Here is a 27,281-nt window from a genome sequence, read left to right as displayed (position 1 = left end):
GTCATTTTTGTTAAATCGGTGTGTCGTCTCCTCTGCCATCCAGTTACCCTTTTGCAAGCTTTTCTGGTTTTTCATCTCTACTGACTTGCTTCAGAGTTATATGGACTCTGTCTGCCAGCAACACTAAGTTGAAGCAAAAGCCTTTGTTCCACCACTAACGACAAGTAATTAAATGGAAGTACCAGAACTAAGTCAGTTGTGAAGGCTGAAAGCAGTACGTATCAGATGTTGTGGTATGCTTTATTTGTGAGGTCAGGTTCTGTATGTGACTACTGTTGTTCATACTACTTATTTTTTTCCATTTTTATTTTTGATATAATGCTTCAAATACACAAATATAGCATAATTTATTATTAAATAGCTGGTTCGTGTGAGTGAAAGTACAGCTACAGGAATTGGTTACTCTTGATTGCAGTAGCATCCTGTGTTTTCCACATCAACATGATTTCTATTATGTTGGAATTCATGTTTGTAGCTTTTCCTTTTTCCATCCTCTCAGGAGTTTGTTTTAAACTAAAGACAATTGACTAGATCTGGGGGGATGTGATCCAAAGCCACTTGGGGACATCCTGAGCCTCCAGGCAGCGTCATTCTTAGGCACTAGCTCCATTCTGGGTTGTGGACTGAATGGCTACAGTGTTATGCATGGACTGGATTTTAAAGGTTTTACTTTGTATGTGATGCTTTTAACTACACACATCAGAAATAGTTTGTGTACCTGTCCAGGCAGCAGCATTTTAAAGATATTATAGCTTTTCTCTTTTTATTTCACTATTGCTCCTCTATAGTATTATCTTTTCTTGCCTCTGCATAGAGGCAGAGGGGAGGTAAAACAGTACTTGACTCCATAAAATGCCAATTTTTCAATTTTTTGATGCTTAGTTTTTTTACAGTATATTTTACCTTTTTTATTTTATTTCCAGAGTAGCTTTTCACTGGCTTTTTACATTTAAGAATTAGTGGGTTTAAATTGCTTTGAATACCTGGAGTTTTTTTAAAGCAGTAAACATTCCATAACTCCAGGATTCCGTAAATCCAGGATTTTAAACTTCAGTGAGAACAAGGGAAATACACTAAACCTCTGGGGGAGCTATTTGTAGAGGTCGTTACAGTAGCAAAAATGTGCAGTAGGATGGTATGTGAATTCATATTTCAGTAGTAGGCCTGCACTGGTCTTCTGGGAAGACTTCAGTTGCCTGAATGTCAGGACAAGTTCACACTACATTGGGGGATGAACTGGCTGGTCAAATGAGGTGATTCTCTCACTATGTTTAGCTTTGGTGTGGCCTCACTGAGAACGAGGGGAGGGGACTGGAGGATCTCTCTTATGAGGAAAGGCTGGGAGCTGGGCCTGCTTAGCCCGGAGGAGAGAAGGCTGAGAGGGGATCTTTTATGTATTACATATAAATATCTTAAGGGAGGCTGTCAGGCAATAGGACCAGACTCTGAGAAGCAGCAGGCACAAACTGAATCACAGAAAGTTGCATCTGGATACGAGGAAAAACTGTGAGGGTGACAGAGCACTGGAACAGGTCGTCCAGAGGGGAGAGTCTCCTTCACTGGATATATTCAAAACCTGCCTGGGTGTGATCCAGTGCAATGTGCTCTAGGTGACCCTGCTTGGCCGGATTGTCGGACTAAATGACTTCCAGAGGTCCCTTCCAACCTCAACCATTCTGTGATTCCCTGATTCGCTCTGGGCTCCACAACATAAGAAAGGTGTTAAGGTCCTTGAAAGTGTCCAGAGGAGGGCAACAGAGCAGGTGAAAGGGCTGGAGGGCATGTCCTATGGGGAGAGGCTGAGGATGCCTGGGTTGTCTCACCTGGAGAGCAGGAGGCCGAGAGGCGGTCTCCCTGTGCCCTGCAACTCCCTGAGCAGGGGAAGCAGGGAGGGAGGTGCCGGTCTCTGCTCCCTGGTCACCGATGACCGGACACAGGGGAATGGGACAAAGCTGTGATGGGGAGGGTCAGACTGGACATTAGGAAACATTTCTTTACCATAAGGGTGGCCAAACACTGGAACAGACTTCCTAGAGAGGTGGTTGATGCCCCATGCCTGTCAGTGTTTTGAGAGGCGTTTGGATAATGCCCTCAATAACACGCTTCAATGTCTGGTTAGCCTTGAAGCGGTCGGGCAGATAGGCTAGAGGATCTTTGTAGGCTTGTTGCTCCCTGAAGGGATCACTTGTGATGAGGAGGTGCTCAGAGGGAAACTCTTGAGAAGAATGTTTTTCCCATGTCAAATTCTGAAGAGACTTCATGTACTATTCGTAGAGATAATGGGTGCTACAAATTTTTAAGATACTTCTTGCCTGGAGTGAAATAGTGTTTCATCTTTAACATTATGATAGTTGCTTCCACGTTTCTTGCTTGTAAAATGTTGTCTGCCCTTAGTCTTAGATCATTGCGCACTCCAATCAGCTTTTAACTGAAAGCACGAGTACGTGGTTCTGGTTGTTTGGACCAGCTTCAGACCCCTTAACGTGGTGATGTGGGCTACACTTTGGGTAACTGATGCTGTAAGAGATGGCATTCTTGTTGTGCCTCAGTTTTAAACCGTAACAGCTCTGTGGGTTTTGTAACTTTTTTCCTTGTAAATGTCAGAAGGGAAACACACTGAATTAACACACCAATATATTTAAATAAATACACAAACTATACTTGGTGCTTCTTGTTCCTTTAAGTTTTATTTGTGCATCACATTTGAGTGCTGTGACACCAGAGAAGACATTCCAGGCTAGAGGCAGAACTGTCTGTCTGAGAGCTGTTGAGATTACATTATAATGCCTTGGAGTCACTTCTAAGTTGTTTTTTTTAACGTAAATTTTCCGTTTTATTCAAATATTTTAAGGACTTGAAACGTTCATTACCAGTTGGACTTGGACTCTCTGAAACCAAAATAACATCTCATGGCTTTGACAGCACCAAAGAGGGAGTTGTTGAGGCAGGACCATTTCCAGGTAAAGGTAAATTGCTGTTTTTAATCTCAATTTTTCAATTTAAAGTCTTGAGGTATATTTTTAATATGGTCAGAAATCATAAAGTTCTGCAGCTGCTTTGAGCATTTTGGTATAGATATATTGATTGATTGATGTACATTTGTGACAACCTAAGGTGTTAAAATAGAGCTACATGCTGCACTTTTATAATCTGTCACAGGGCTCATGCAAACTTAGGGTAAAATTGGCTTGCAGTTATCAGAAGGGAGGTATTTTACTTGAGTACTTTGAAGCTGTGTCAAATGGAAAGATTTAACAACTACATTGCATTGGAAGTCTGTTTAAATGTGGGTAAGTACATTGCAAGTGTTGTTCCAATGTGAAACGAAACTTGTGTATGTCTGGATACACAGTTTGCTTAGCCGGAACAGACGAATTAGTGAAATTCTTCTTTGCTCGTGAGACATCTCTCCTTTTTTGTTATAATGCATATCTTATTTTAATGTATTGTAAGGAGTGATAATGCTTTGGATCTTTTATTCCAAGTATTATATAATGAAAAAGTTTTCTCATGTCTTCTAAATACAGAGTTGCTGTTGTTTATAGCAGGAGGATTTTAGTTAATAATTAATTCTCAATACAAGTCTTAATGTGTTTAAAAGAGTATAAACTGGTATTAAACAGTGAGAAATAGTGGTAAACAAACCAGTAATGTCAGTGTTTTCCATCTGTCTAAAAACAGTCGTACAACGATATAGTATGTGAAAGGGATATTTTAATGAATTATGTAGCTTAGACAATGTCTAAATTTGAAAGGTTTGAAGTGATCTCAAATGAGCAGCTGTGAAAATAAGTCTCTTTGTAGTCGTAGATTTAATTTACATCTTGCTTCATTTCCTGTTTTGTGAAATGTGCTTATGAAAACAGCGATTTACATGCTGTGCTTTACATCTATTACAAAGTGAATGCTGTGGTTTCTTTAAGGCTGAAATTAGCAAAATATCTAGGTAAAAACTGAGCAGATGGCAAACTGCTCATCATCCAAAATGCTCATCATTGCAGCATAACTGTTGCAGCTGTTACCTGCCATAGTCTATAAGGAAAACGGTGTCTAAGATGTGTTTCAAGCTATGCTAATATGTTTGTAATCCAAATGTTCTGCAGTAAGTTTTGTATACCAATGATGAGCTTTGAACATGGTTTTTAACACTTTAGATACCACAGCTTTCTTCCAAGGATTTTTTTTTTCAGGTTTTTCCTGATGTTCATATATCAGACAGAAATGGTAGAAGTGGTAGTGGTAGAGGCTTAGGCTCTTGATAAAACTGGAGAGAAAAATAGAATGATAACCCTGTTTTTAAATGTTCTTTATTCTGTTTGTGTCCTTATTGAGGCTTCCTTTTTGAATGCAAAATAAGCGATACTGGAGGGGCAGGGCTTTTAGGATTTGGCAGAGGAGGGGGAATGGCAAAACATGCATAAGGCTGCATTAATACTATTGAGTGCTAGGGAATTTATTTTTATTTATTTATTTATTTAACCAGTTGTCTTAGCTCGCTTCCTGAAGTGATTTGGTCTTAAGGAATTTAGTAGGATCTTGCAGTCAAACTTTTATGCCTAGATTAAATCCATTTGCAGCCCATATATAATGTACCACTATGGAAGATCACAGCAGATGAGATATCTTTCAATCTTTTAATTTGTGTGATATTAAAGTGTTTTGTTATTGTATTCATATACCCCTTGTTACTAGCATTCCAGAATATATTTAAAAGGCAAAAGCTGTTTGTTGATTTAGTTAATTCAACTGACATTTCTGGTGTTACTGATAAGTTTTAGACCAAACTATGAAGCTTGGGCTTTTTTTTAAATCCTTGCCCCCATCTTGCAATGGGCACACGGTCAGTCCTATGAAGTATCTCAGAATTTCTCAGCAGAAGCAATAAAAGCTCCCCCCCCAATATGCTGATGACTCATTACTGCAGAGAAAAAGCTAACTTGTTCTTGGTTTTTTTTAAAGTCCTGAAAAATCTGTAAGATTGTCACTTTGCATTTGTCATATGGAACAGTTGCAAAGCACTGAAAAACATAATCCTAAAGCTGTTTAGGGAGCACACAGTGCGGATCACTTAAAGGTGTGTCTTGTCCAAAAGATACCAAGCAAGTGCTGTAAAATCCTTCTCTTGAGAAGGAAGTTACACACCTTAGCAACTAATGGCTCTTATGATCTTTCTCCTGTTCTTTTAGGATAGGTTATTGCTGAGGTGTTTTTTGTCACAGATTTAGGCGCAGATGTTAATCAAGTCTAATTGAAATTGGTCCAGATTTTCAGAGCCTGCTTCTTCATTCCTTAATGCTATGAAAACCATTCAGCATCAGCAGGGAGTAAAATCTACCTAACCCAAAACCAGCGGTTTCAACTGCAGCAGCCATGTATTATAACAGCATCTCTTGGAATCTTCTGTTGACAATGTAAACTTTACTGGTGAATGTGCCAGTTTTATTTTGACGATTCTTTAAGAAAAAAAAAGTTTGGCATCATGACTTAGAAAAAAAGATTAAATCACAAAAACTTGGAGTAGTTCACACGAACATCTGCACCTTTTCAAAAGTGTTCCCATCAGAGATTCCAGTAACTTTCCTGTGAATACTTCTACTTAGTGTGTTGCTGAAACAAATATTTCTTTGCTTTGAAAACCTATCTGTGTAAAAGTGCATATTGGCTTCTAAGGGAAGATGGTGGATTTTCATGTTAAATGTGTCCACTTTTCAGGTTCCTCAGCATCACCCAAATCATCTGTTATATCTCCTAGCAGTGCAGCAGCTAGCAGACTGGCTGGACAAGGTTGTGATTTAATTATTCCCACAGGTATCATAGCACTGAATGGATAACGCCCTTGTGTCTGCTGACGCTGTACTAACTCCCCCATGTCTCTAATAATTTGATTCACTGTTATTTAGAAATATAATTTCTGGGGTCTTTTGGTGGTTCTCATTTCTGGATTTTAACAGTTGATAAAATATCCTTTGCTTTCCTTTCTATATGCTGCTTTTTGCTCTATAACATTAAAAACAAGTAATTACCAAATCTTAATACTAACGAACCGTAACAAAATGTGAGTAACCAAGATCTTTTATTTAGGTTAAAGCTGAAACTTTCGGCATTCTTTTTGCCAAAATGTTCACATGTTCCATTAGGACAGAGTATGAGGTGGCAATTAGGAATTCATAACACCCAAACTAGGCTTTGCCACTTGACTCATTTTGTGCCTATGGGCAAATTACTTAACATCTTTGTCTGTTTCCTTCTATGTAAAAGGAGAGAACTTATTCAGTTACCTCATAAGGGTGTTGAGAGGATTAATTACTTAATGTTTGCACAGCATTTTGAAGACGTAAAGGACAGTTGTGCTTGATGCTAAAGGAGTATCTTGAGGCATCTGGATAGACTTTTTTTCCAAGTTCTTACTTACGTAAATAACCTGGCAGGGCTAAGGTGACTCTAAGTAGCATTCAGGATTATTCGAAGAGTATAGAAGCAGCAGTAGTCAAAACTGTATATGAATAAATAAATAAAGTTGCTTAAAGTGGTAGAGCTTTGCAGTGCTTACTGTTTAGGACACCAGAATGAGTTTTTTCCAAATTAAAACTTAGAATCTGTGATATCCCATACTAGCTTGAGAATGCTCAGTATTCAGCAATGAATATGTGCTGACTGGCCGTAGATAATTTGATTTGTTGCTTGCAATTGTATCTTTATTGCTGTTTTACGCTGGTTGTTTGTAGAATTAATTGTTCCTAAACCAATGAGCTAAAAAGCTGAGATAAATTTTAAAAGTGATTCTTTTTGGTGGCTGAACATGTCTTTTGGAAAGGATAACATTCATTGGAGGAAAAAAAAAAATCTGTTTTGAGATTTCTTTACTGGTTTTACTGGATGTACTCTGTTACAGCAGTTTTTATATGTCAATTGTTTTCATTTAGTGATCTGCAGGGTGTAAACAAACTTTTAGATTGGCTAAATCCAAGACAATGTTCAACTACTGGAATTTTAAAACACAGATTAAGTAATAAATGTCTATCTAAAGCTGTTGTACGGTTGGTTAGTAAAATCCCTTGCGTTAGGGTGAGCTTTATTCAGCCTATCGCTACATAAAATTACTGATGTATATATGCTTCCTATCAGTTATAAAATAACTTCTGAATTGATTCTGAAAATTTGCATATTCATTAAAGTTGTTACTCTTACCTTGTTCTGCTTTTGCATGTGCAATTGCACAAATCTTCCTTACTATAGATCCCTTAAACAAAACAAGAAAAGCCAAGGCCCTAAAGACTTGCTTTGTTTCTGACACAGGGGGCAGAGCTCAGCAGAAGAGTGGACCTGTTGTGTTAGCAGATGAAGTAAAGAATCCAGCAATGGAGAAATTGGAATTGGTGAGAAAGTGGAGCCTAAACACTTACAAGGTATGCAGGCATATATTTGTGTGTGCATATATATTCTAGAAATGAGTTTGCTACTAGATTAGGTTAAAGCTTTCGAAGTATTGCACTGCAGTATGAAAGGAAGTAATCTGTTGTTTCAGTGAGCATAAACAAGAATGTGTGCGGAAAGCTTAGTTTTCTTCCAAGTGTAACCTTTGTGAGCCTTTTTAAATCCATGGTATTAAGTGGGAAATTTTTTAAAGGTATTTAACAAGGAAAAAAGAATGTTGCATCTCTGTCCCCTTCAACAGAACACACAGGCTTCAACTCTAGTGCTTGCAATAGAATCTTTTTGCTGAGCTGACTGCTGATAGAATAGAATTTGAGCTGATAGTCAGGCCCACCTATAAGTTGTAAACCTAATTGCTATTCTGATATTTTTTTTATATCTTGGCTGATTTTTTCTTAGTGTTGGAACAGTTGCTTTCAATTCATATGTTATTTTTCTATGACAATTCTTTGAGATCAACTGGGAATTGATGAAATAAAGGTAATAACAAAAGAATAAAGAAGAGGTGCTTAAAACACACCGTTATGGCAGCTGTGACTCTCATTAAAAAGTCACAAGATAAGGAACAATTGTCATGAAATACATTACAATCAGGAGCTTTAAACAAAGACTGGTTTTGAAAAACAGCTTTCCATTGTGCCTAAAACTTAAATGGCAGAGGTGTGGACAGGTAAGTGTGCATCAGTGGGACCTACATCAAACCATAAAGCAATCAGGAATTTGTTTTAATTTTTTTTCCATGTAAAACAGAGGTCTGAAACCCTCCAGTATTCTTGAATCCAGGTAAAGACATTCTCCCGAGTAAGCGTGGGAACCAGGGATAGAGATATTCTACCCACTAGAAAATGTTTGTTGTTCTTTGTGTTAGAATTGGAAATTTGACCCTATTTTGTCTAAATAAATTACATGAAAAGTAGAAATTTTAAACACAACCTAAATTTTGTGGCAACTGCAGAAGTCTGTCAGCCGTTTTTGCAGCCTGCTGTGGTCCAGTCAGAGTACATGCTGCTTAGCTGAAGTTGTTCTCTAAGATTCTATGTCCATTTAAGAAACACTGACTCTTGAGGTTTAATCTGCTGTACAACAAATTTACATCACAAATAAGTAAGAGGATATGATCTTACTCTCTCTTTCTGGTGCTTTGATTTTAAAAGAACAAAATCAAGAAAACCCTATGTCACAATTGCAGAAGGATTACAAACCTGTTTATGCACACCAATAACCAGAGGATTAGTGAAGAGTGCTGGAATGGTGGTCTCAGATCCCTGTTTAGAACACTATTTCCTTGGCAGTCTATTTTGCTAAGTCTTGATTTAAAAAAAAATAAATAATAAGCTTTATTTCTTGGTTTAAACCTCTCCCTCCCTGAAACCTAGAATTTCATCGGTTGTGGAATAGCAAAGACTAGCACTTCCAGAAAATCGAATGAATTTGTCTTCTTGGAATCTGGAAGCTTGAAGTTGTCTCTCAAATATGCCCGAGGAGATCAATCAGTTAAGATGGGACTCCTGAAACATCGTGACTTATTTCAGAGCTGTCTTAAGTCGTATGAATTTATCTGAATAGAGGTAGCATTATACGAATGTCCCTGGAGGTGCCACTTCAAAATACTTTCTATACAGTCTACATACAAAAGCATGTGTAATTTGGTTAGGGACGGTATTTCAATTTGTGGACATAGTGGCATTGGTTTCTTTTCAGGAAGGTCATGGGAAGAAACCTCCTCTTTATCTTGTAATAGCTAACTGATTATAGGTTAGATGTGGAAATGAAGGGCAGCAATAAATGGTTAGGGAAGTTTGCAGTTGAAGAACCCCTAGGAGCCGAAACTGTACTAGACATTAATCCGCAAGTGGAGTTAGTGGTGAAGCTGTTACGAAGTTATTTAGGGAACTGGCATGAGTAGTACCTCTAGCACTGTGTCAGGGATTGTAGGATGGAAATTACTAGATTCTGGGGACAGAATTTAGAAGGAAAAATTTCTGTGTGCTGGCACACGGTCTCTTTAAGGCCTCTTTTGGCCACTGTGAGAGGCAGGGTGCTGAGTGAGGGAAACTTCGGTGTATCCCGGTAAGGCCTGGTGCCCTGAAATGTTCGCAGGGACTTTGTGGGGGCATTTATATGAAGAAAGTGACTATTGGATGAATAAAACCCTTCAAATCACTCGTTTTTTTTTTAACTTCAGAAAAGTTATTTTTTACGCTTTGACTGTACAGACTTAAACAATTGACGTATGAGTCACACAACTCTTATGTTATGGCTGCAGTGCCTTGCTAGAATGTACGTCAACAGTGAGATGTAGGAGATCTGTCTTTGGGCCTTTGTTTTTCTGCTGGCTGCTTGCTGGGAGCCACTTAGAATTAACGCTTGCCTTGTGAGATGAAGAAGTAACTGGAACTAAAATTCTTAAGCTTTGCAAAATCAGTTGGTTCTCTTCTGTGAATCTTCCTCACTGACCAGACACGTGAAATCTTCAGAAGGGTGGATTGTCAGTGTCTAAATGATGATTTCTTTCAAGTGTGCTCCAGAGACCTTCCTACCTACCTTCCTAGGGTCTTCAGTATCTGTCAGTTACTTTGTTTCTAGTTTTCCATTCCAGTTGTTCTCTGTCAGCCAGCTCTTACTTACTGCAGATATCACTCCTTACCAACTTTCTCTGTTACATCCAGAGATCATACCCATCTGTGAAGTGATGATTAGTATGCCTGTATGTATTTTGTATACCCTGTTTTTTGTCCCCTGTGCATTTCTGTGAATGAGACACATTTGCTTTTATCTCCTACTTCTATGTCTGTTTAAGCAACTGTTTACCATTGATAATTACAGGGGGTTAATGTTGCTCTTCTGCCTAGCCTAATCATGAATTTTCATAGACGGTTTAACCTTCTCCGCAAACTCATGATGTGATAAGATTATTCTGTTGCCATTGCAACTACTGGCCCTCTTCATTCTCTCCAGTCTTCTGTTCCGTAGTAATCATGAGTTAGCCTCAAAAGTTTTCTTTTTTCTTCTCCCATAATCTAATGACCAGCGCATTTTCTGTTCTTTCCCTTTCCCAGACTCCCCCTTTGGATGAGAAAGGTTTTTTCATTTTAGTAGTAAGACAGACACAAGGAATTTGTGACTCTTCTTTGCTTTCAACGATTCTAATAAAGAAGCTTATCTTCTTGTTTTTCATCATAGAATGAATCATGGAATGGTTTGGGTTGGAAGGGACCTTGCAGATCATTGAGTTCCAAATCCCCATGGGCAGGGACACCTCCCACCATACCAGGTTGCTCAAAGCCCCATCTAACCTGACCTTGAACACTTCCAGGGATGGGACACACACAGCTTCTCTGGGGAGCCTATGCCAGTGCCTCACCACCCTCATAGTAGAGAATTTCTTCCAAATACCTAATCTAAATCTCCCTTCTTTCAGTTTATAACTATTTCCCCTTGCCCTATCATTAAATGCTCTGGCAAAGAGTCCCTTTCCACCTTTCCTGTAGGCTTCCTTTACGTACTGGAAGGCCACAATTATGTCGTCTTGGAGCCTTCTCTTCTCAAGACTGAAAAAATCCAATGTCCTCAGCCTGTCTTCACAGGAGAGGTGCTCCAGCACTTTGGTCATCCTCGTGGCCCTCCTCTGGACCTGCTCTAACAGGTCCGTGTCTGTTTTATGTTGGGGGCCTCAGAGCTGAACAGTGCTCCAGGTGGGTTCTCAAGAGAGCAGAGTAGAGGGGGAGAATCACCTCCCTTGACCTGCTGGTCACACTTCTTTTGATGCAGTCCGGGTTACAACAGCTTAAACTTTGAGGAAAAAACACTATATCTGTTTCACAAGCCTCTACTGGGTTACTAGTAGAACTTTTATTTCTGTGACGTTTCCCTTAAATCTGTTTCTGTTGTTTGTTGTTTTTTGTTTTGAGAATTATTTTTCTTAAAATTTGCCTGGTATACCTCTTCACTTCTTGAGAAGCATGGTATTATGCAGGACAACATTCTTTATAGGTTTCTTTTTAGAACAATGCCGAACAGAATTTGCATGTGGAATATTCTCTCCAATTGATAGTGAGAAAATACGGCAACCTGTGTCTTTATACTGGTTCAGTAACAACCAGAGTAAATGAAAATAGCAGATAGGTGCGTCGTCTTTGTTACTCTTGTTCAGTTCAATGTTCAGCTTCAGCTACATCTCACTTTAATGAAGCATACAGAATAAGTATTTCAAGTGACTCATGCCTCACTTTCTCATTTGTCAGTACTGTTTTCTTCATGTATTTTGTCGTAACTTCTGAGGCAAATACTCCTTGGTTGAAAGTAACTTCTTCCTGTGTGAAAATTTTTTGCTTCCAAAAATTTTTACCTTCCATGACATTTCCTTTCATTTCAATGGGTGTGTGTCTTAGCGTTTTCTTGGAGAATAGCCAACGTTTCTCCTTTAATTCCACGTTTGCTTTTATTTCTTGTCAAATGCTTATTTATACTCTTAGCATACTGTCTGTTAAGTTGTATTTGACAATTTCGATTGCAGGCCTTAGTATTAAAGGTGTATTCTGTAGTGATATGACTTGTTATGCTCCCTTAAATTTCTGATTCTTGACAGAAAAACGTCTCCTAGGTTAGCTATGCTCTTTCTTCTAAACTTGTTGAATCTAATGAGATAAATTTGAAGAGAGGATTTGGGCTAAAGCTTATTACTTATGACCATCTTGTTCTGCTTGATCCTTTTTGGAGTCTTTCCTTTGTTCAATTTAGAAACTATTGAAAAGTTCAAAAAGGTTAAAAGAATATCTCCTTTGGAAGTAAGTAAAGGCTGGACTAATCCAAATTCCTTGAATTTGGAAACCTTGGAAAATCTAGTCGTGTAATGTACTCTGGGAATATGTTTTAAGATAGAGTTGGGCTTTATCTCTCCTAATGAAACTGAAATTTTGTGCTTAGTTTGTTCTTTTTTTGTGGAAGTAGTTCTCCTGTAATTTTGTTTCTAGCAGTCCTTCATATGTGTAACTTAATTTTGTCTTCACCTCTTGGGACCACGGATTAACTTAAAATTATTCATGACTACAGCAAATAATTGCTCCTTTACATAGAGAAGTTGCGTGGCTTTGCCACATCTGCTTGGCATTTGGCTTCTCTGATGCATCACTCAAGGGGAAGCCCCAGTGGTGCGTCTTAGGAGGCTCACTGTTGAGTTGGGTTCAAATCTCTGGCAAAGAAGGTGTCGCAGGTAACTGGAATGTGGTAGCTGCCTAAGCTGTCATACCCTTGGGCTGGCTGATACAGCCTAGTAAGAGCAGGTTTTGCTGCTCACCATGTTAATGAACTGCAAAGCTGCCTCAGAAAGACTTTTTCGGTCACAAGTAGTACTCTTAACAATTAGCTCCATTTTATAGCTGTGTGAATAATGAGAAATGTATTTTAATTGTTTTGTGTGTTTCTTAGTGAAAGTTCTGAGTCAGCTTTAAAAGCATGCTAAAGATTGCCCGCCCATTCGTCATCTTCTATCTTCAAAAAATAAAAATAAAAACTTAGACCTGTTCAGGGTCTTACCGGAAACTTTTTTTCTAAAAAAAAAAAAAAAAGCAGCCATGGGTCACTTGGAATGGGATGGTTGGTAGACAAAGCCTGAAAGATGACTGGGTAGAAATTTTTATGCAGAACTGGTAATACTTCCATTAATGGACTTTAATATAGTGAGCTAAATAATTGCTTCTTTTAACTTAATAAGATTCACCAAATGTAAAAGAGATAAGCATTCTTTTACTTGAGAAGCAATTAGTTATGCTCTTGATTTGCTAACTTGAATATTCATATTAGTAAGAGTTGAGACTTGTCCAACTGTTCTTGCTGAGTCCTGATGAACTTCTAAAGAGTGTGTTGTTTTTTCAGTTTGTTGTGCAAACTTATATTGGGAGGGGTGATTGTGAAAGAATTGTGTGTAATTATCTGTCCCTTGAAGCTGAAAATGGGTGTATGCTGTGTTGTCTTGAATATATTTGATTCTTTATAATTTAATTTTTTTTTCCAGTGTACACGTCAGATCATCTCTGAAAAACTGGGTCGTGGCTCAAGAACAGTAGATCTGGAACTAGAAGCTCAAATAGATATATTGAGAGATAACAAAAAAAATACGAAAATATCTTGAAACTGGCACAGACACTGTCCACACAACTCTTCCAGATGGTACACACCCAGAGGCAACTTGGAGATGCTTTTGCTGACCTGAGTTTGAAATCATTGGAACTTCATGTAAGACTTTATAGTGTTTAAAAAAAAAAAAAAGGGCAGAGATGAAGATAAGCCTAATTGACTTGTGCAGGGTGTATAGTATCTAGCAGCTATTTCTTTAAGCATTGTTGGTAACAACATGACATTCTTTTTGTTAAAAATTTATGTAATTAATTTAAAACTATAGGATATCACTGCAGTTATTGTAGTTCTTAATTGTTTCTAAATGTTTGCCTTTAGCTGATAATTGGACTCAAGAGCTGACAGCTTCGCTTTGTTTATAGAAAATGCATTTTACTATTCCTTCTAATGAAATGTCAGTGTTCCAGAGCATTACTTCATGCCAATTACAGGACGTCTTTGGGGAATATGCCTGGGAGTAAGTAGAGTAGGGCACATTACTTCACTTCTTCATGTGAAATGTGAGTAAATGACTTTTCAGTAGTAAAATGATTTTTCTGTAGTAAATTGGAGCACTGAAGCTTCATCTCTAAGTCCATTTTTAAATCAGAATTTTGCTACTAACAGGACTAATCTATGTTCTTATGTTTGGAGTTTCTGAGCGAGAGGCAATCTTCAGATAACTGCATTTGGATTGTTCTTAGAAGTTTAGAAGCTTATGTAACGCTGTCATTTTCTTACTGATCATAAAGCTGTGTGTTGTAAAGCAAGAAGGTAAATGTTGCATACCAAAAAATAGCTAGTTTGCTTCTACATTGATTTAAGTCTGGAATTACAGAATAATTAGTTCGATACTGCTGCTGATCCATTGGAAAACCAGGGTTTTAATGGTTTCCTAGGACTCAGCTGCCGAAATAGCCCCAATTAATGTTGTTATTAAAGGTAAAACTTGTGTTTATTTCCCCCTTTTCATGATTCCCTACTCCTGTTGAGTTTCAGGGGAGGAGATGGAGTTATTGTTTATAAAGAGGAATCTTAACTGATAGCTAGTTTAAAAAAAAAAAAAAGAAAAATCTACTGCAGTGCAAGTCCTAGTATTATAGCCTGACAGATGAAAATCTGAAAATATAGCACTTCTAGCAGCTAAGAAATTAAATCTGCTAAAAGTAGTAGTTCTGAGTAATCAGTTGACTCTTGACACAAATGTGGGTATGTGGTTTGTGGCAGAACTTAGTGATTGTTATGAAGTATGTGCTGAAGCTGGATGTTTCTTCTGGAACTTGGATTAAATCTGGCATTGTGCTCTTGTTTAATGAATGCTTTTTCCATGAATAGCTTGTATTTCTAATGAGAATACTGTTCTTCCAGGTTCTTTCAGCATCTTGTACTGGTCTTGGAATTTGTTTCAGTCATTCATCTCTTATGTAGATTATTGAATGGGGCTGTTCATAAAAATCAAATAAAGGTTTCTGCTGCTGTAATAAAAGTTATCTAACCTTTGCCTCTTGGAGACTTGCCTGATGTTTGTCTCTTTCCTCTTTGTGTTTTCCCTTTTGTTTAATCTGTACTGTATTACCATCTGTAGCCTGGCCTGTTCTTGAATGTTTGGATAGCATTGCTGCCTCTAAAACTTATGTGAGACTACAAGTAGAATTTCTGAACAGTTAAGTCTTTAATGTTTAATTTGATAGCAGCATGTAAGGGGGAAAAATCACTTCTTAAAGGTAATATTGTTTGGTTTATGCATGTTAACAAAGTGAGATTTTAATGTGATATATACAGAGGCATTACTTAATATGAATGTTTTACTGCTTCTTTTTTGGATACAAAGATAACTCCTGGTTCCAGGCTCATGTGCCTCTAATTATACAGACTGATGGATTCCAATTTTAATTGACCTGTGCATAGAGCATGAACTGAGGATAAACTCTTGATACAGAAAGGATTTCCTGTCGTTCATAAGCGGTATCTGCAAAGGCTGCAGACAAAACTCACTTTTTTCTGTGAAATTATGAAGCAGTAGAAAGACAGCTTTGGTGGCTTGTATGTATGTCTCTTAGTACTGCAGACCACTATGGTCCCATCTGTCTTACCCCCCTGCTTTGAACTGAGTAGTTTTGCTCGTTTGGGTCTGCAGTGATCTGGGTCAGAGGACCAGCTGGAAAACTAATTGTGGTCTTGCTTGTAGGAGGGAAAGATCAGACTAAATCCTGCTAGAGGAGCAGTCCGACTTCTGCTGTTGTCTTTGCCTGGATGCTCCTACTTCTTCCCTGTGCTAGTGCTTGTGTTGCTGTGTAGTTAGCAATGTCAGAGGAAAACCAGCTGGAAAATGTTTTTACTTGATTTCAGCAGGATCTGTAGTGAACTGGGGGAATACTTCTGCCATATGAACAGCTGTGCAAAACGAAGGAGACTAAGTTACCTTCTAGCAGGGTTTTTTAGATCTTAGCTCATGAAAACTTGCCCTATGTTGTCTTCGTATTTTCTCCCTTAAATTGCTCGTTCCCACTGCACCTCCTTTCCTAGAATCTTCTTCCCTTACCGCTGCCCATTAGCCTTACCCACATGAAGTCATTAATGTTAACATGAAATATCATTTGGCTTTGGTTGTTTGTTTTAGATGAAAGCAAACTGGGAGAATTCAGTGCTTCTGAGTCAGTTATTGGCAGACCAAGTTCCAAATATGTTCCTAGTATGTTTTATAGCCATTGCAACCAGAAATTATACTCTTCTATGAGAACTCCCATCTGCAGAATATGAAGATGCCATATGGATGACATAAATATAATAATTGGACTTGTTTGGCATCCATGCATTAGGAAAATCGTTGCAGCCTTGGTCAGTGCTTATGCTGCTGTCAGAAAGGAGGGGAAAAAAAGGCAGTAATAGTCATATATCCAAATGTGACCGGAATGCCTTGGAGATAATTTCTCCCTTATTCATTTAAAATTTATGTCTGATCTACGTTATCACTTTTATTTGCTATCCATTATGATGCTCTGCCTTTTTTGGTTATTTACAGCCTATTAAAATGTTACAGATCTTGAATTTCTTTTTCCAGTCCTCCTTTCCAGAATGTGGAAGAATAGAACTTAGTAGCTAATTAATGCTGTGTGCCCTTGTGAGTTTAGTTATATTACTGTATTTAATGTAGCGTTGTCTCTGTTGGTATTAAGGCATTACCTAGACAACCACATGAGAGATGCTGGATTAAACTGGTGCTGAATGACAGCGTAATGATTGTTAGCACTTTTAAGTAGCATTCATATTTTTCAAGTTCAGAAAAAAAGGTTATGAAATAGGATTTAACATCACATGGTTTCAAAATTGTAAACAGTGTTTTACTGATGTTAGAGGAATTTCATAAAAGCTGTGAACTGACTATTGTATTGAAATCATACGTGTTTAATCATAACTGTATCCAAACAGAAGTGACAGAACTTCCATGTCTGTGTTTTTGTATGTTTTTTTATAGTTGCTGATGAATGTTATGATTTGAAATGATATACAGTTCTTTTCTGTGTTCTGTTTACAGGAGGAATTTGGCTACAATGCAGATACACAGAAACTTCTAGCTAAAAATGGAGAGACTCTTCTTGGGGCTATTAACTTTTTTATTGCCAATGTGAACACGTTGGTGAATAAAACAATTGAGGATACATTATTGACTGTGAAACAATATGAAAGTGCCAGGTATAGTTATTCTATGTCTAGCTATTTTAATTACCAATTAATCTTGAGGAAACAAACTTTCTATCAGTTTAGCCCTTGCATTTGAGTTACTAACCTGCTATTTAAAACCTTGTCAGTATAACATGACTCTCATGTAATGAGAATTTACAATTAACCATCTCATTGTACATATCTTCAAATGTTTTGTAAATGTTCTGTTGTAGGCTTCGTTTTACTTTTTTATCTTTGTTTCTGAAAAAGAATAGCTTTTTTTTTCTGCCTGCTAGCTTAAGGTGGCTCTCTAAGCAGAGGAACAGTGCAAGATTAACCCTTTGATCTAGCTATGTTGTAGTTAATGAAATAATCTTTGACTGAAAGGCAGTTAATCCTGTGCTTCTGTTGATGCACAATACATGTAGTTCACACTTCAGTTTTTATAAAGAAGTTGCAGGTTTGGCCTAGAAAGGGAAAAAACAAAAATATTTCATAATGGGTGAATAATATCTAGCAGAAGATAATGGATTTCCTCACCTGGAGATTACTTTACTTCAGATACGGCACACTACTCTAAAGACAAATTTTTTTCTGGTAGTGGCTAGATTTGTGGTGGTTCTTCATGTTTCGTTCTTTTCCTCTTTCAGTTTCATTAAAGATGATAGCATTTTTCTTCTAATTTGCTGAAAGATGTAGTTAATGCACATTTTTTTTTGATTTTTAGGTCAAAAACTGCAAATGGCTTGAGTTCTATAGCTTTTTCCTTTTTTTAATGGTTCTGTTCTAATGCTTTTTGCTTGCTTATAAGCAAAGTACTAAGTTATTGTTTTGATATTCAGGTAAACTTTCAAAAGGCATGAAAAGCATAACTAACCTAAATGTTAAGTTTTGTTTTTTAATCCTTTACCTTCAAAAATAAAGCCAGTTCATACACTTTTCAGGCATCCTCTTGAAACTTTATATATCTGCTAAGATTGTTCTTGCCAATCTTTCTGAACATATGGTTCTTTCCTCCTGAAGTACCTTCGAGTTTCCCTTTCTTTTCCTCAAAGAAATACTTTTTTTGCCATTTCAATAAAGCAAATAAATTATGAAGGTTCTTCACTTATATAGCTAGTCTGTCACTTTGCAATGAGAAAATAGTTCACATTTATTTTTGTTCTTCCTCTTCCCTTTCCATGGTTGTACTTTAGCATTCATCTGTTTCTCCCTCTTCTATCAGCTCTTTATTAATTTGTTTCCTTTTGGAACTAAGTCATAAATTCATTAACTAAAGCCTGAATGATAGTGGCAATGAAAGTCAGGATGAGGCCTGTGAATACTGTAATCACTTTTCTTCAGAAAACATATTATCCTTTGGAGTGCTTATGCCACCAGCTGACAAGTTGTTTTTTAACCAGTTTTTAGTTTTGATGCTTCCAGTTTTACACACATCTCTACTTGACAAAGCATATTTGTGAAGACAGAAATAGGTTGGTTTGTTCCATTAAAATTGGCATCCATCACATGATATGCTAGGTTCCACTATTTTAAGACCAAAAACCAAGGAATAGTGAGTGAGGCTTGGGCAGGAGTTCTTGTGACCCTAGGCTGTTTTCTGGATATTGTTGGTTGTTGTACCTGGTCAAGTGCTAGATGGTACTGAACAAAGGAGCCCATATTGCATAGGAGGAGGGGAAAAAATTTTAAAGGCTGTCACTGTTTGTCTCATCCATTTGCTGTAATGTTTTAAAATAAACTATTTTTATATCTGGCAAGGATCCAGTGTTCGGCAGGCTTTTATGTAATGCTGGAAAGCAGAAGATGAGTGTAGTGATATCTTTACACTAATAATATCCTGTAGGTGCTTTTCCACATGTATAAATGTTATATGTTGATGAACAGAAAGCTTCATGTAATTTAGTTAACAAAAATTTGCTTGATGTTTTTGAAGACAATACTGAATAGAAGTTTAATGTTCTTGAATACAGAAGTATTTTGATTTTTTTCTCATTAAAATGAGAGAAGGTATGACTGCATCTTCATTTATGTAATAAAAAGTACATTCTAACATGGAAGAATATGAAGGAGGCTTTTTTTTAAATAGTGATATATGAAGACTAGATGGGTTAATTGAAATGTTATCAGGCAAGAGCCTATACCTTAACTTCAGTTCAATTTTTGCTAGCAGCATCCATGACAGAATTTCTTACTATATTATTTTTTTGGCATTAGGTTCTTGTTACTTGCTAATTACTGCTGACTTTGCTAGGGAAAAAAGTAGATTAGAAAACACTTTTCATCTGGTCTTATTTAGAAGTGGGATATACGCCTTCACTGCAGGATTAGCTGAAGTACTTATCCAGTTATTAGATTTAGCTTTCACTCTTATCTCTCTCAGTGGTAGTGTTGATCCCAGAGTATCTGACTTTCCTAGGTATATAAGATGAGCCCTCAGCAGGGTATAAATAACAGAAGCCTCTGTATCCACAGGGCAGACTGTCCCCATCCAGTTTTGGCATAGCAACGAAATTAATTAGAACATGTTGTAAAAGCCTTGGGACGTTTTGGTAATTTTGGTGAAGTGAGCCATTACTCACTTCTGCTTAAGGGGCTGCCCTGCCTATAGTGCTTCTCATGCTCTTGATGCAAACTCTTCACTATGATAATTCAGCAATAGAAAAATGACACGCGCATGAACGCACGCTATGACTAGATAAACCACGTTAATAAGCTGAGATGTCCCAGGAAAGGACCTGACCACTGAAGCCAGCACAAAGCAGAGGGTTGGAAGGATGTGTTGGAAGGATGTCTGAGACAGCAACAAAAGGGTGAGGGTACTTGTTGAGGCAGCTTTTATACAGTGTACGTAAAGGTGTTTTTTCTCCCTCCTATTAGTTAAGAAAAATAAAACTTGCCCGTTTTTTTCTTTTTTTCCCATACTTGACTGCTTGCTTTACTTTCTATTGTAATTGGCACTTATGTGAAGTCTGTTTTAAGACACATGGCCTTTACATTTTTTTCCTTCTTCTCAGGATTGAATATGATGCCTATCGAACAGACCTAGAAGAGCTGAATCTTGGCCCTCGTGATGCAAACACTCTACCAAAGATTGAGCAATCACAACAGCTGTTTCAAGTGCATAAAGAGAAGTATGACAAGATGCGTAACGATGTATCTATCAAATTGAAATTTTTGGAAGAAAATAAGGTATGTAACAACTTCCGGTTTTGTGCTTAGGTATTTTGTCCTGTATGTTTCTGCTTTGCTAGAAATATTTTTAGTTATTTGATCTTAAAATATATCTTAATTTAAAAGTAGAGCAAGCAAAGAGAAGAAAAGAGGGGAAAAAAAGGAAAAAAGAAGTGCAGAACACAAACCTTTTCAATTCCAAAAGAATATACACTGAAAACATGGTTCCTGAGCACTGTTACTTTATACTGGTATTTGTATTAGGAATAGGGGTCTGGAACCATATAGCCCAGATAGTGTGCTAAGAGTTGGTGAACCAGATCATCAGTTGATTTTAAAGCCAGTATTGTCCTGGGTTTTATTCATTGTTCTTGCTAAACTTGTAGCCCATTAACTTGCAAATGGAAAAATTTGTTTCAAAACTCACTGTCCTAAACAAGGTAAAGTCTAATCTGAATGCTGATATTTAAATTAGTAAATGCTCAGAAGAACATAAGTTTTAAAACTAAACTAGGTTGAAAATGGGTGTACTGAAGGTGTTGGGTATTTGTGTTTACATCATTTTTCTCTTTTAATAAGTTGCTTGCTACTAATATAATATATTGTAGACTTGTGAAACTGTTTGATCCTTCCAGCTCATATCTGTACTGGAATTTTGGTGCTTAAGTTCAATTTAGTCAAAAATAGCACTTACCTTACTTCTTGGTTTGCATTAACTATATAGCACAATGATCACTATGTTTATACAGATATGAAAGCTTTAGAGTGAAAACATTTTATTTCCATCTTGCTTCACAAAAAAGCCTTTTAAAAAAAAAAAAAGAATTTATGGAACACTAGTGAAGTTCTTTTCCTAGTGACAGACAGTCTTGGATTAGGTCAAACATCCTGTTAGCAGTCAGAGCCTACAATTTTGTTTCTGGAAGATAGTTTTTTCCTTCCTTTTTTTTTTAAGAGGGGACTTTAACATGCTTAAGACTTCTTATCACTGGTTGACACTTCCCAGTTTCGACAGTAGAGATGTCAAAATATTTTATAAAGGGAGACTGGAACTTTGTTCCCAATTAAACCACAGAAAGGATTTCCTGTACAGTCAAATAATTGGCTTAAATATAATTCTGTACTGAGAGGCTTGCTCACAAAAATTCCCTATTGGTGTTTTTGATTTTTTTATGTACGATTCTCCAAAATATACTTGATGTGATCTTAATCCTGAATTTGTGAGGACCTTTTTTTCTCCAGGTTGCAGCTGTTTATTTGGATTTTCGTTCTTCTGTTGTTCAGAGCGCTTCCTGATATGTAGTCAAAGGCAGTGGTTGTCTGAGAGATTCTTCTTACCAACCTGACATCTTTATTCCTTTCTCGGGTGTCAACCATCTTTTGTCAACATCAACATAGGAGAGCTCATGTCAGACCTCATACTTGTCCTGCAGCTAGTATTAATCGGAATGCACAACTGATCAGCCAGACAACTACATAAACATTATAAGCATTAATTTTAATTTTTAGGTTCATATAAAGTATATGCAACTGCTCTTAAGTCAATTATATTTTATACTTTAAAGGATTATGAACTGTATGATCAATGTGTTAAATTTAATTAAAATTAAAATCTAATTCCTACAATCCCAGATGCTCTATTTCTTCCAAAGGTACCTGAGAACAATTGCTTACCCGATCAGTAAATCTGTTTGAGTGTGTCTGTAATGCTGCTTCTTCAGCTGATGGAGAAATGCACTCCTTAGGAGATGGTTTAAACTGAAGACCATATGTGATGTTGAACTCACAAAGGGAAGAGTGATTTTGACATTGCTAATCTGTTACAGTAGTTCCAGGGAGGGCATAGTAGTGGCCATACTGATACTATATCCTTAGGAACAGGAACGTGCCGTTTATTTTAGTGTGCCCATTCATGGGACCAAATTATCTTGGTGCCCATTTAATAGAATGGGAGGTCAAAATAAAGGAAGATCAGTCAGACAAAATAGTGTCTTACTTGGGTTCTCACAAAGGGCTGCATTTGTAGGCTGTTTTGGAAAGCCTGTTTTTTTTCAGGCTTATTGTTTGCAACGCAAATGAAGGTTAGTATTTGAGTAGCTTTATTGAACAAGGAGTGGCCGTGCCAGACGTGTGTTACAACATGCTAGAACATGCAAATCTCTAATCATCGATGTTACTAATACACATCATCATGATTCTGAGTCCAGAGGTGGATTGATCCAGAGGTGATAGTTCAGAGTCTAATTACAGAAGTCTTTAGGTAAGAATGGTGCAGTAGCCAGACAGCTTTCCTGCTGTGGATTGTAAACCCTTGGGGCTTGGGGTCTTCTATATACTGATACAGGATGTAGTACAGTGTAGTCTCAAGCTTAGTTATTGTTGCTTGTGTGTTGAATACGGAATTGTGTAACGAAACTGGGCTATAGCAAAGCAATTAAGCATTTTAGGATTTAATTTTCAATTAGATATAACAATTCATGGTTACCTCCTGATAAATATGTATTTTTTTAGTCTGGGCAATACTAAAAAAAAATTTATATACACACAAAGGAAACATGAGGAAATGTGGGGGGAAAAAAAAACAGGAAATGTGGAGACTTAGTTCCAACCTACAGTATCTTCTGTGTATGAAATAGGAAACTTGCATCTTCTCTGTAGGTCATGTCCATTTTTCTGTTTATGTACAAAGTTCAGTTTTGTTTTGAGACTAAAGTTTGTTAAGTCTGTTATGGAATGCTTACTCATCTCATAATGAGGAATAGATATGCATATAATTAATTAACAAGGGACAATTTAAAATGATGTTCAACTTGAAAAAACATGATGGCTTTTTGACAGGCATGCTAGTAGCACATAGGAACCTGTATTTTAGCAACACAGAATTAATGGTATTTTATTGACAGGCAAATCTTCAAATAGTCATTCGCTGGAGCAGGTGCTGCCATTCAGTGCTTAAGATTTGGCCTTTAGCTCTGTAATCTGACAGTCACATCAAGGCTTTGGTGTAGAAGAAGGTGGTCCTGTCTTCCTGTATCCCCCTTCCCCCACATTGCCTTTTCTCTTGTGCTTACAGAAGTGTTTTTGCAGCTGTGCCGAGAATCAGATTGGGGAACGGATCCAGGCTAAGGCAAATATGTTGTTGTCTGGTTAGTTTTAATCTAGATCTGTTCCCTGATCCAACTGCCTGCATAACTGCATGAGTGTTTTGCCAACACAGGGCTAAGGTGAAACACTATGGAAGTGGGAATCAATGGTTGGATATGGGAGTGGGGAAGGCTGAGCTTTCTTCAGGGAAAAACTGGTTCACTTTGAACTTGGTTTTAAGTGAATGCTTGTAGTCTAGTTTTTAGTTGTGTTTCAGGGTTTTGTTGCAGTGGACATCGATTTGAGATATTAGATTACTCTCTTGTCTCACCTGGCTGCTGCTTCATCATTGCGTTCACAGAAGGAGTTGAGTATATGCTTTTTTTTTGAGTGTTTAATAGAGCTGAGGACAAGAAGTTCCCACAATCATTTTGGGGATTTGCTTAGTAACCATCTCTGGAAGGAGGAGAGCAGAACTAGTAACATCTGGCACCTCAGCTACCAGTTTGATAACTATCCCCAAATTTATATCACAATGATGTGGCTCTGGGATAGAACTTCATAAAATGAGTTAGCTTTGGTATTTCAAAAACAAACAAACAAAGCGTTTTTCAATTTGAATCATCTGACTCTGTTGTCAACTCTTGATTGTACGTGCATATATATACTTCAGTCTAGGCCTGACTGAATATATACATTTATCAGATGACTTCAGAGAAGCTCACAGAAGCTTTGTGATAAAAGCTACCTGAGCAAAGTACCAAATTTGGTCATAAATTGATGAAATTTCGGGAAAGGAAGCTTAATTCAATATTTTTATCAATGTGCTATGTGAAGGTCATATTGCAGTATACCTTACAGCTTAGCTTGTATATTTGTTTGGAGTTTATGTAACAAGTTTGGTTTTCTTTTTAACAGCTAGGGAGCTTAAGTGTTTTCTTCTTTTTGATTTTGAGAAGCATGTTACACGTTTCTGTATAATGGTATTGTAAAAGCATATTTAATTTTTAGAGATATTTTCTTAAAGGTGATAAAGTAACTTCGTATTAAATTGCATACATCTCAGAAAAGCGTGTTAGCCAGATAACCTGTTAAAACAAGTATGGTCAACTGGTAGGCATAGACCAAACCAGGCCCAAGGACAGTTGTGCTTCCTAGCATGAAGGGAGTAAACTGTCCTTTATGGGTTGGGCTGGCAGAAGGGGCTGAGGTCCAAAATGTCAGTAGAGAAAGCTAAATCTACTTCCTGCCACATCACTCCTTTGGGCTCAGTCAGCCACTCCATTTCTATGTTCTCTGCCATGTTGGCTAAGTGGGTTCAAGGTCCTGAAGGCTGGAAACAGGCACAGGGCCACCTCTTTAGGCAGTCAGGCTCTCTGGCAAAAGAGTAGGGTTGTGCAGGGCTGAGAGGACACTCGGGAACAAAAAAGACAAGTTTTTGGCTACAGGAAAAACTGGACGGATGCCTTTTCATCATACTAGTACTCATTCATGACTTGAGGTTTCCTGATGTGCTACAGTGAAAATGTAACATTTATTTGACTTCGCTTAGACTTCATCAGTGCTATAGGTTGTCATCATGGACTAGACTAGAAGAGAACAGTGGTGCCCTCCAGCTGCTTTCGTGCCCTTCTCCCCAAGTTTTGGTTGCTGTGATGAGTTGTGTTTCACAACTACTCTGCACGTTTTATAATCAAGATATTGACCAAGCGCTGTAAATAATCCTGCATTACAGGAGACGGACAAGAAATATTGCTGGGAAAAGAGCATCAGTTTTTCTTGACTTGGGTATGCAAGAGCTAGAGAACAGCACCTCTTTGCAGGAAGGGACGAATAAGTGAACTGTATACTTAAAGCATTTGTCATGTATTGTCTTAGGGAAGTGCATTTGGCTTGCAGGTAGGTATGTTGCGCAGAGGTATGGCATCTAATTGCAAGTAATCAAGTATTTGTAATTTGCTAACATTATGCTGTTCAGTGAATTGCTTTTGGTCTGTGCATATTGAGTTGGTATTGCCAGTTAAGCATACTTTACGAAAATACTAAATCACTTAAATGATAGAGAATTCTGTATTTGCATTTTGTATTTGTAAACTTTCATTAAATAACCTCGTATGAAGTCTGAGCATCTCAAATGTGCCTGTTTTTGTTATAATAGATGTGTGCCATTATTTGCATCTGCCTGTTCATCTGAACCGATCTTTGTCCTTGCCTGCAGGTTAAGGTGTTGCACAATCAGCTTGTTCTGTTCCACAATGCCATTGCAGCGTACTTTGCTGGGAATCAAAAGCAGCTTGAACAGACACTTAAACAGTTCCACATCAAATTGAAAACTCCTGGAGCAGATGCTCCATCCTGGCTTGAAGAACAGTAATCAGAGAAGAGGAGCTGATGTTAACCTAAAATCAATAAATCTAATAAGAATTAAGGGTGGGGGTTGAAGGACTGTTGTAGTGATTCTTGCACAGACAGCTTTAATTTTTTTCCCTTTTATAATACTGTAAAACTGAATTTGGTGGGAAAGTGGGTAACTTTAAGGTAACCAAACATAATTTCTATCATTTCAAATATAGAGCACTCCTTTTGTATGTGAAGGTTGGTGGTTATTTCTGTAGCTGGGATGGGGGAGGGAGGGAGGGGAAAGAAAACTATATAGATTTGCACTGACAAATTGTTTGTGATCTCTGGTCATTTTGGTGGCTGGTCAAAATATTTCCAAATGGAGGTTTACATGATTTGTACCAACATCTGGTATTTTATAGATGAATATAGAAAACATCTTTAACGATTTTCGTATGACTTTTAAAAAGGAGAGAGTTGAAAGAATATTTTGCAGATTAATAATATAAGGTCTGTATGCAGTACCTGCGTATAAGACAGCAGTATCAGAACACTCATTGACTAGTGGAATTAGAGCAAATGCCTTTTAAAAAGATGTATATTTCCATCATAGAGTTAAAGGAAAAAACACTAAAGCAAGAATCACTGTCAGTCTGAGGCTTCTAAGCACACGTTTTTGCTTTGCACCAAATGGTTTGCTGAGTGAGGCCAACCATACAATGTACTAATTTCATTTAAAATTTTACTTTCTCTATGGAAAAAAAAAAAACAAACAACCGTACTAGCCTTAAATCACAGGTATGTGCCTTTTTATAAGATAATGTTTTCAACCAGTGTACATAATCCAAGAACCCTTTCACATAATGGTTTGTCAGTTCCCATGGTGGGAAAGTAGACTGTGTAAATGCTGTTTCTTTGTACACTTAGAGTGAGTTGAAGCTTTAGTTAATCTTCATGGACAGATGCGATTTTGAATAAGGTAATTGGGCCAGTATGATTTTTCTATTTAATTGAAAAGCATACGTCAGTAAGGGGAGTAATGAGGAAGATACTTCTTTTTTTAATTTCTCCTTCAATAGCATAGTCCTTCTTTAAATGTAAAATTCTGTCAATTTTATCATATACATTTTAAATTGAGTGTATTGAAGTCCTCATTTGCACGTTACATTGCTTTGTGTTCTATTAAGTAAAATGAAATACTTCAAATATGTTATTTACAACTGTGTGGATTGTATGATTTATGTACTGTATGTTCAAATGCCTTTCAGCTGACATTCTTAAAGTTTTCAGTGCTTAACACAACTGTATTGTAACTGTAAATCAAACTTTTTAATCATTCCTCATTAAATTCTTGGCCTGACAGAGCCTTCTTTGTTTTTGTTCTGTCAGAATCTCTTGTTATTGTTCATTTACATTCCCCAGAATGTATATCCTATGTGAATTTTGTATTCATATTAAAGGTGTTTGCAGTC

At 37.3% G+C, this 27,281-nt stretch overlaps 1 protein-coding gene across 1 annotated transcript in view; it reads left to right on the top strand.

Moving 5' to 3' along the window:
- ARFIP1 (ADP ribosylation factor interacting protein 1) overlaps positions 1 to 27,281 on the top strand; it is a 43,817-nt gene extending 16,536 nt beyond the window's left edge. Inside the window, 8 exon segments of the mRNA XM_040555804.1 lie at positions 2,852 to 2,966; positions 5,713 to 5,808; positions 7,297 to 7,406; positions 13,448 to 13,541; positions 13,544 to 13,668; positions 17,084 to 17,241; positions 20,229 to 20,403; positions 25,688 to 27,281. Of these exon segments, the coding sequence (XP_040411738.1) occupies positions 2,852 to 2,966; positions 5,713 to 5,808; positions 7,297 to 7,406; positions 13,448 to 13,541; positions 13,544 to 13,668; positions 17,084 to 17,241; positions 20,229 to 20,403; positions 25,688 to 25,843 (1,029 nt within the window). The 3' untranslated portion in view covers positions 25,844 to 27,281.

This window comes from Cygnus olor, chromosome 4 (genome assembly GCF_009769625.2).
Source record: "Cygnus olor isolate bCygOlo1 chromosome 4, bCygOlo1.pri.v2, whole genome shotgun sequence".
NCBI lineage: Eukaryota > Metazoa > Chordata > Aves > Anseriformes > Anatidae > Cygnus > Cygnus olor.
The sequence above is the reverse complement of the archived record's forward strand: the minus strand, read 5'-3'. Positions and strand labels throughout refer to the sequence as shown.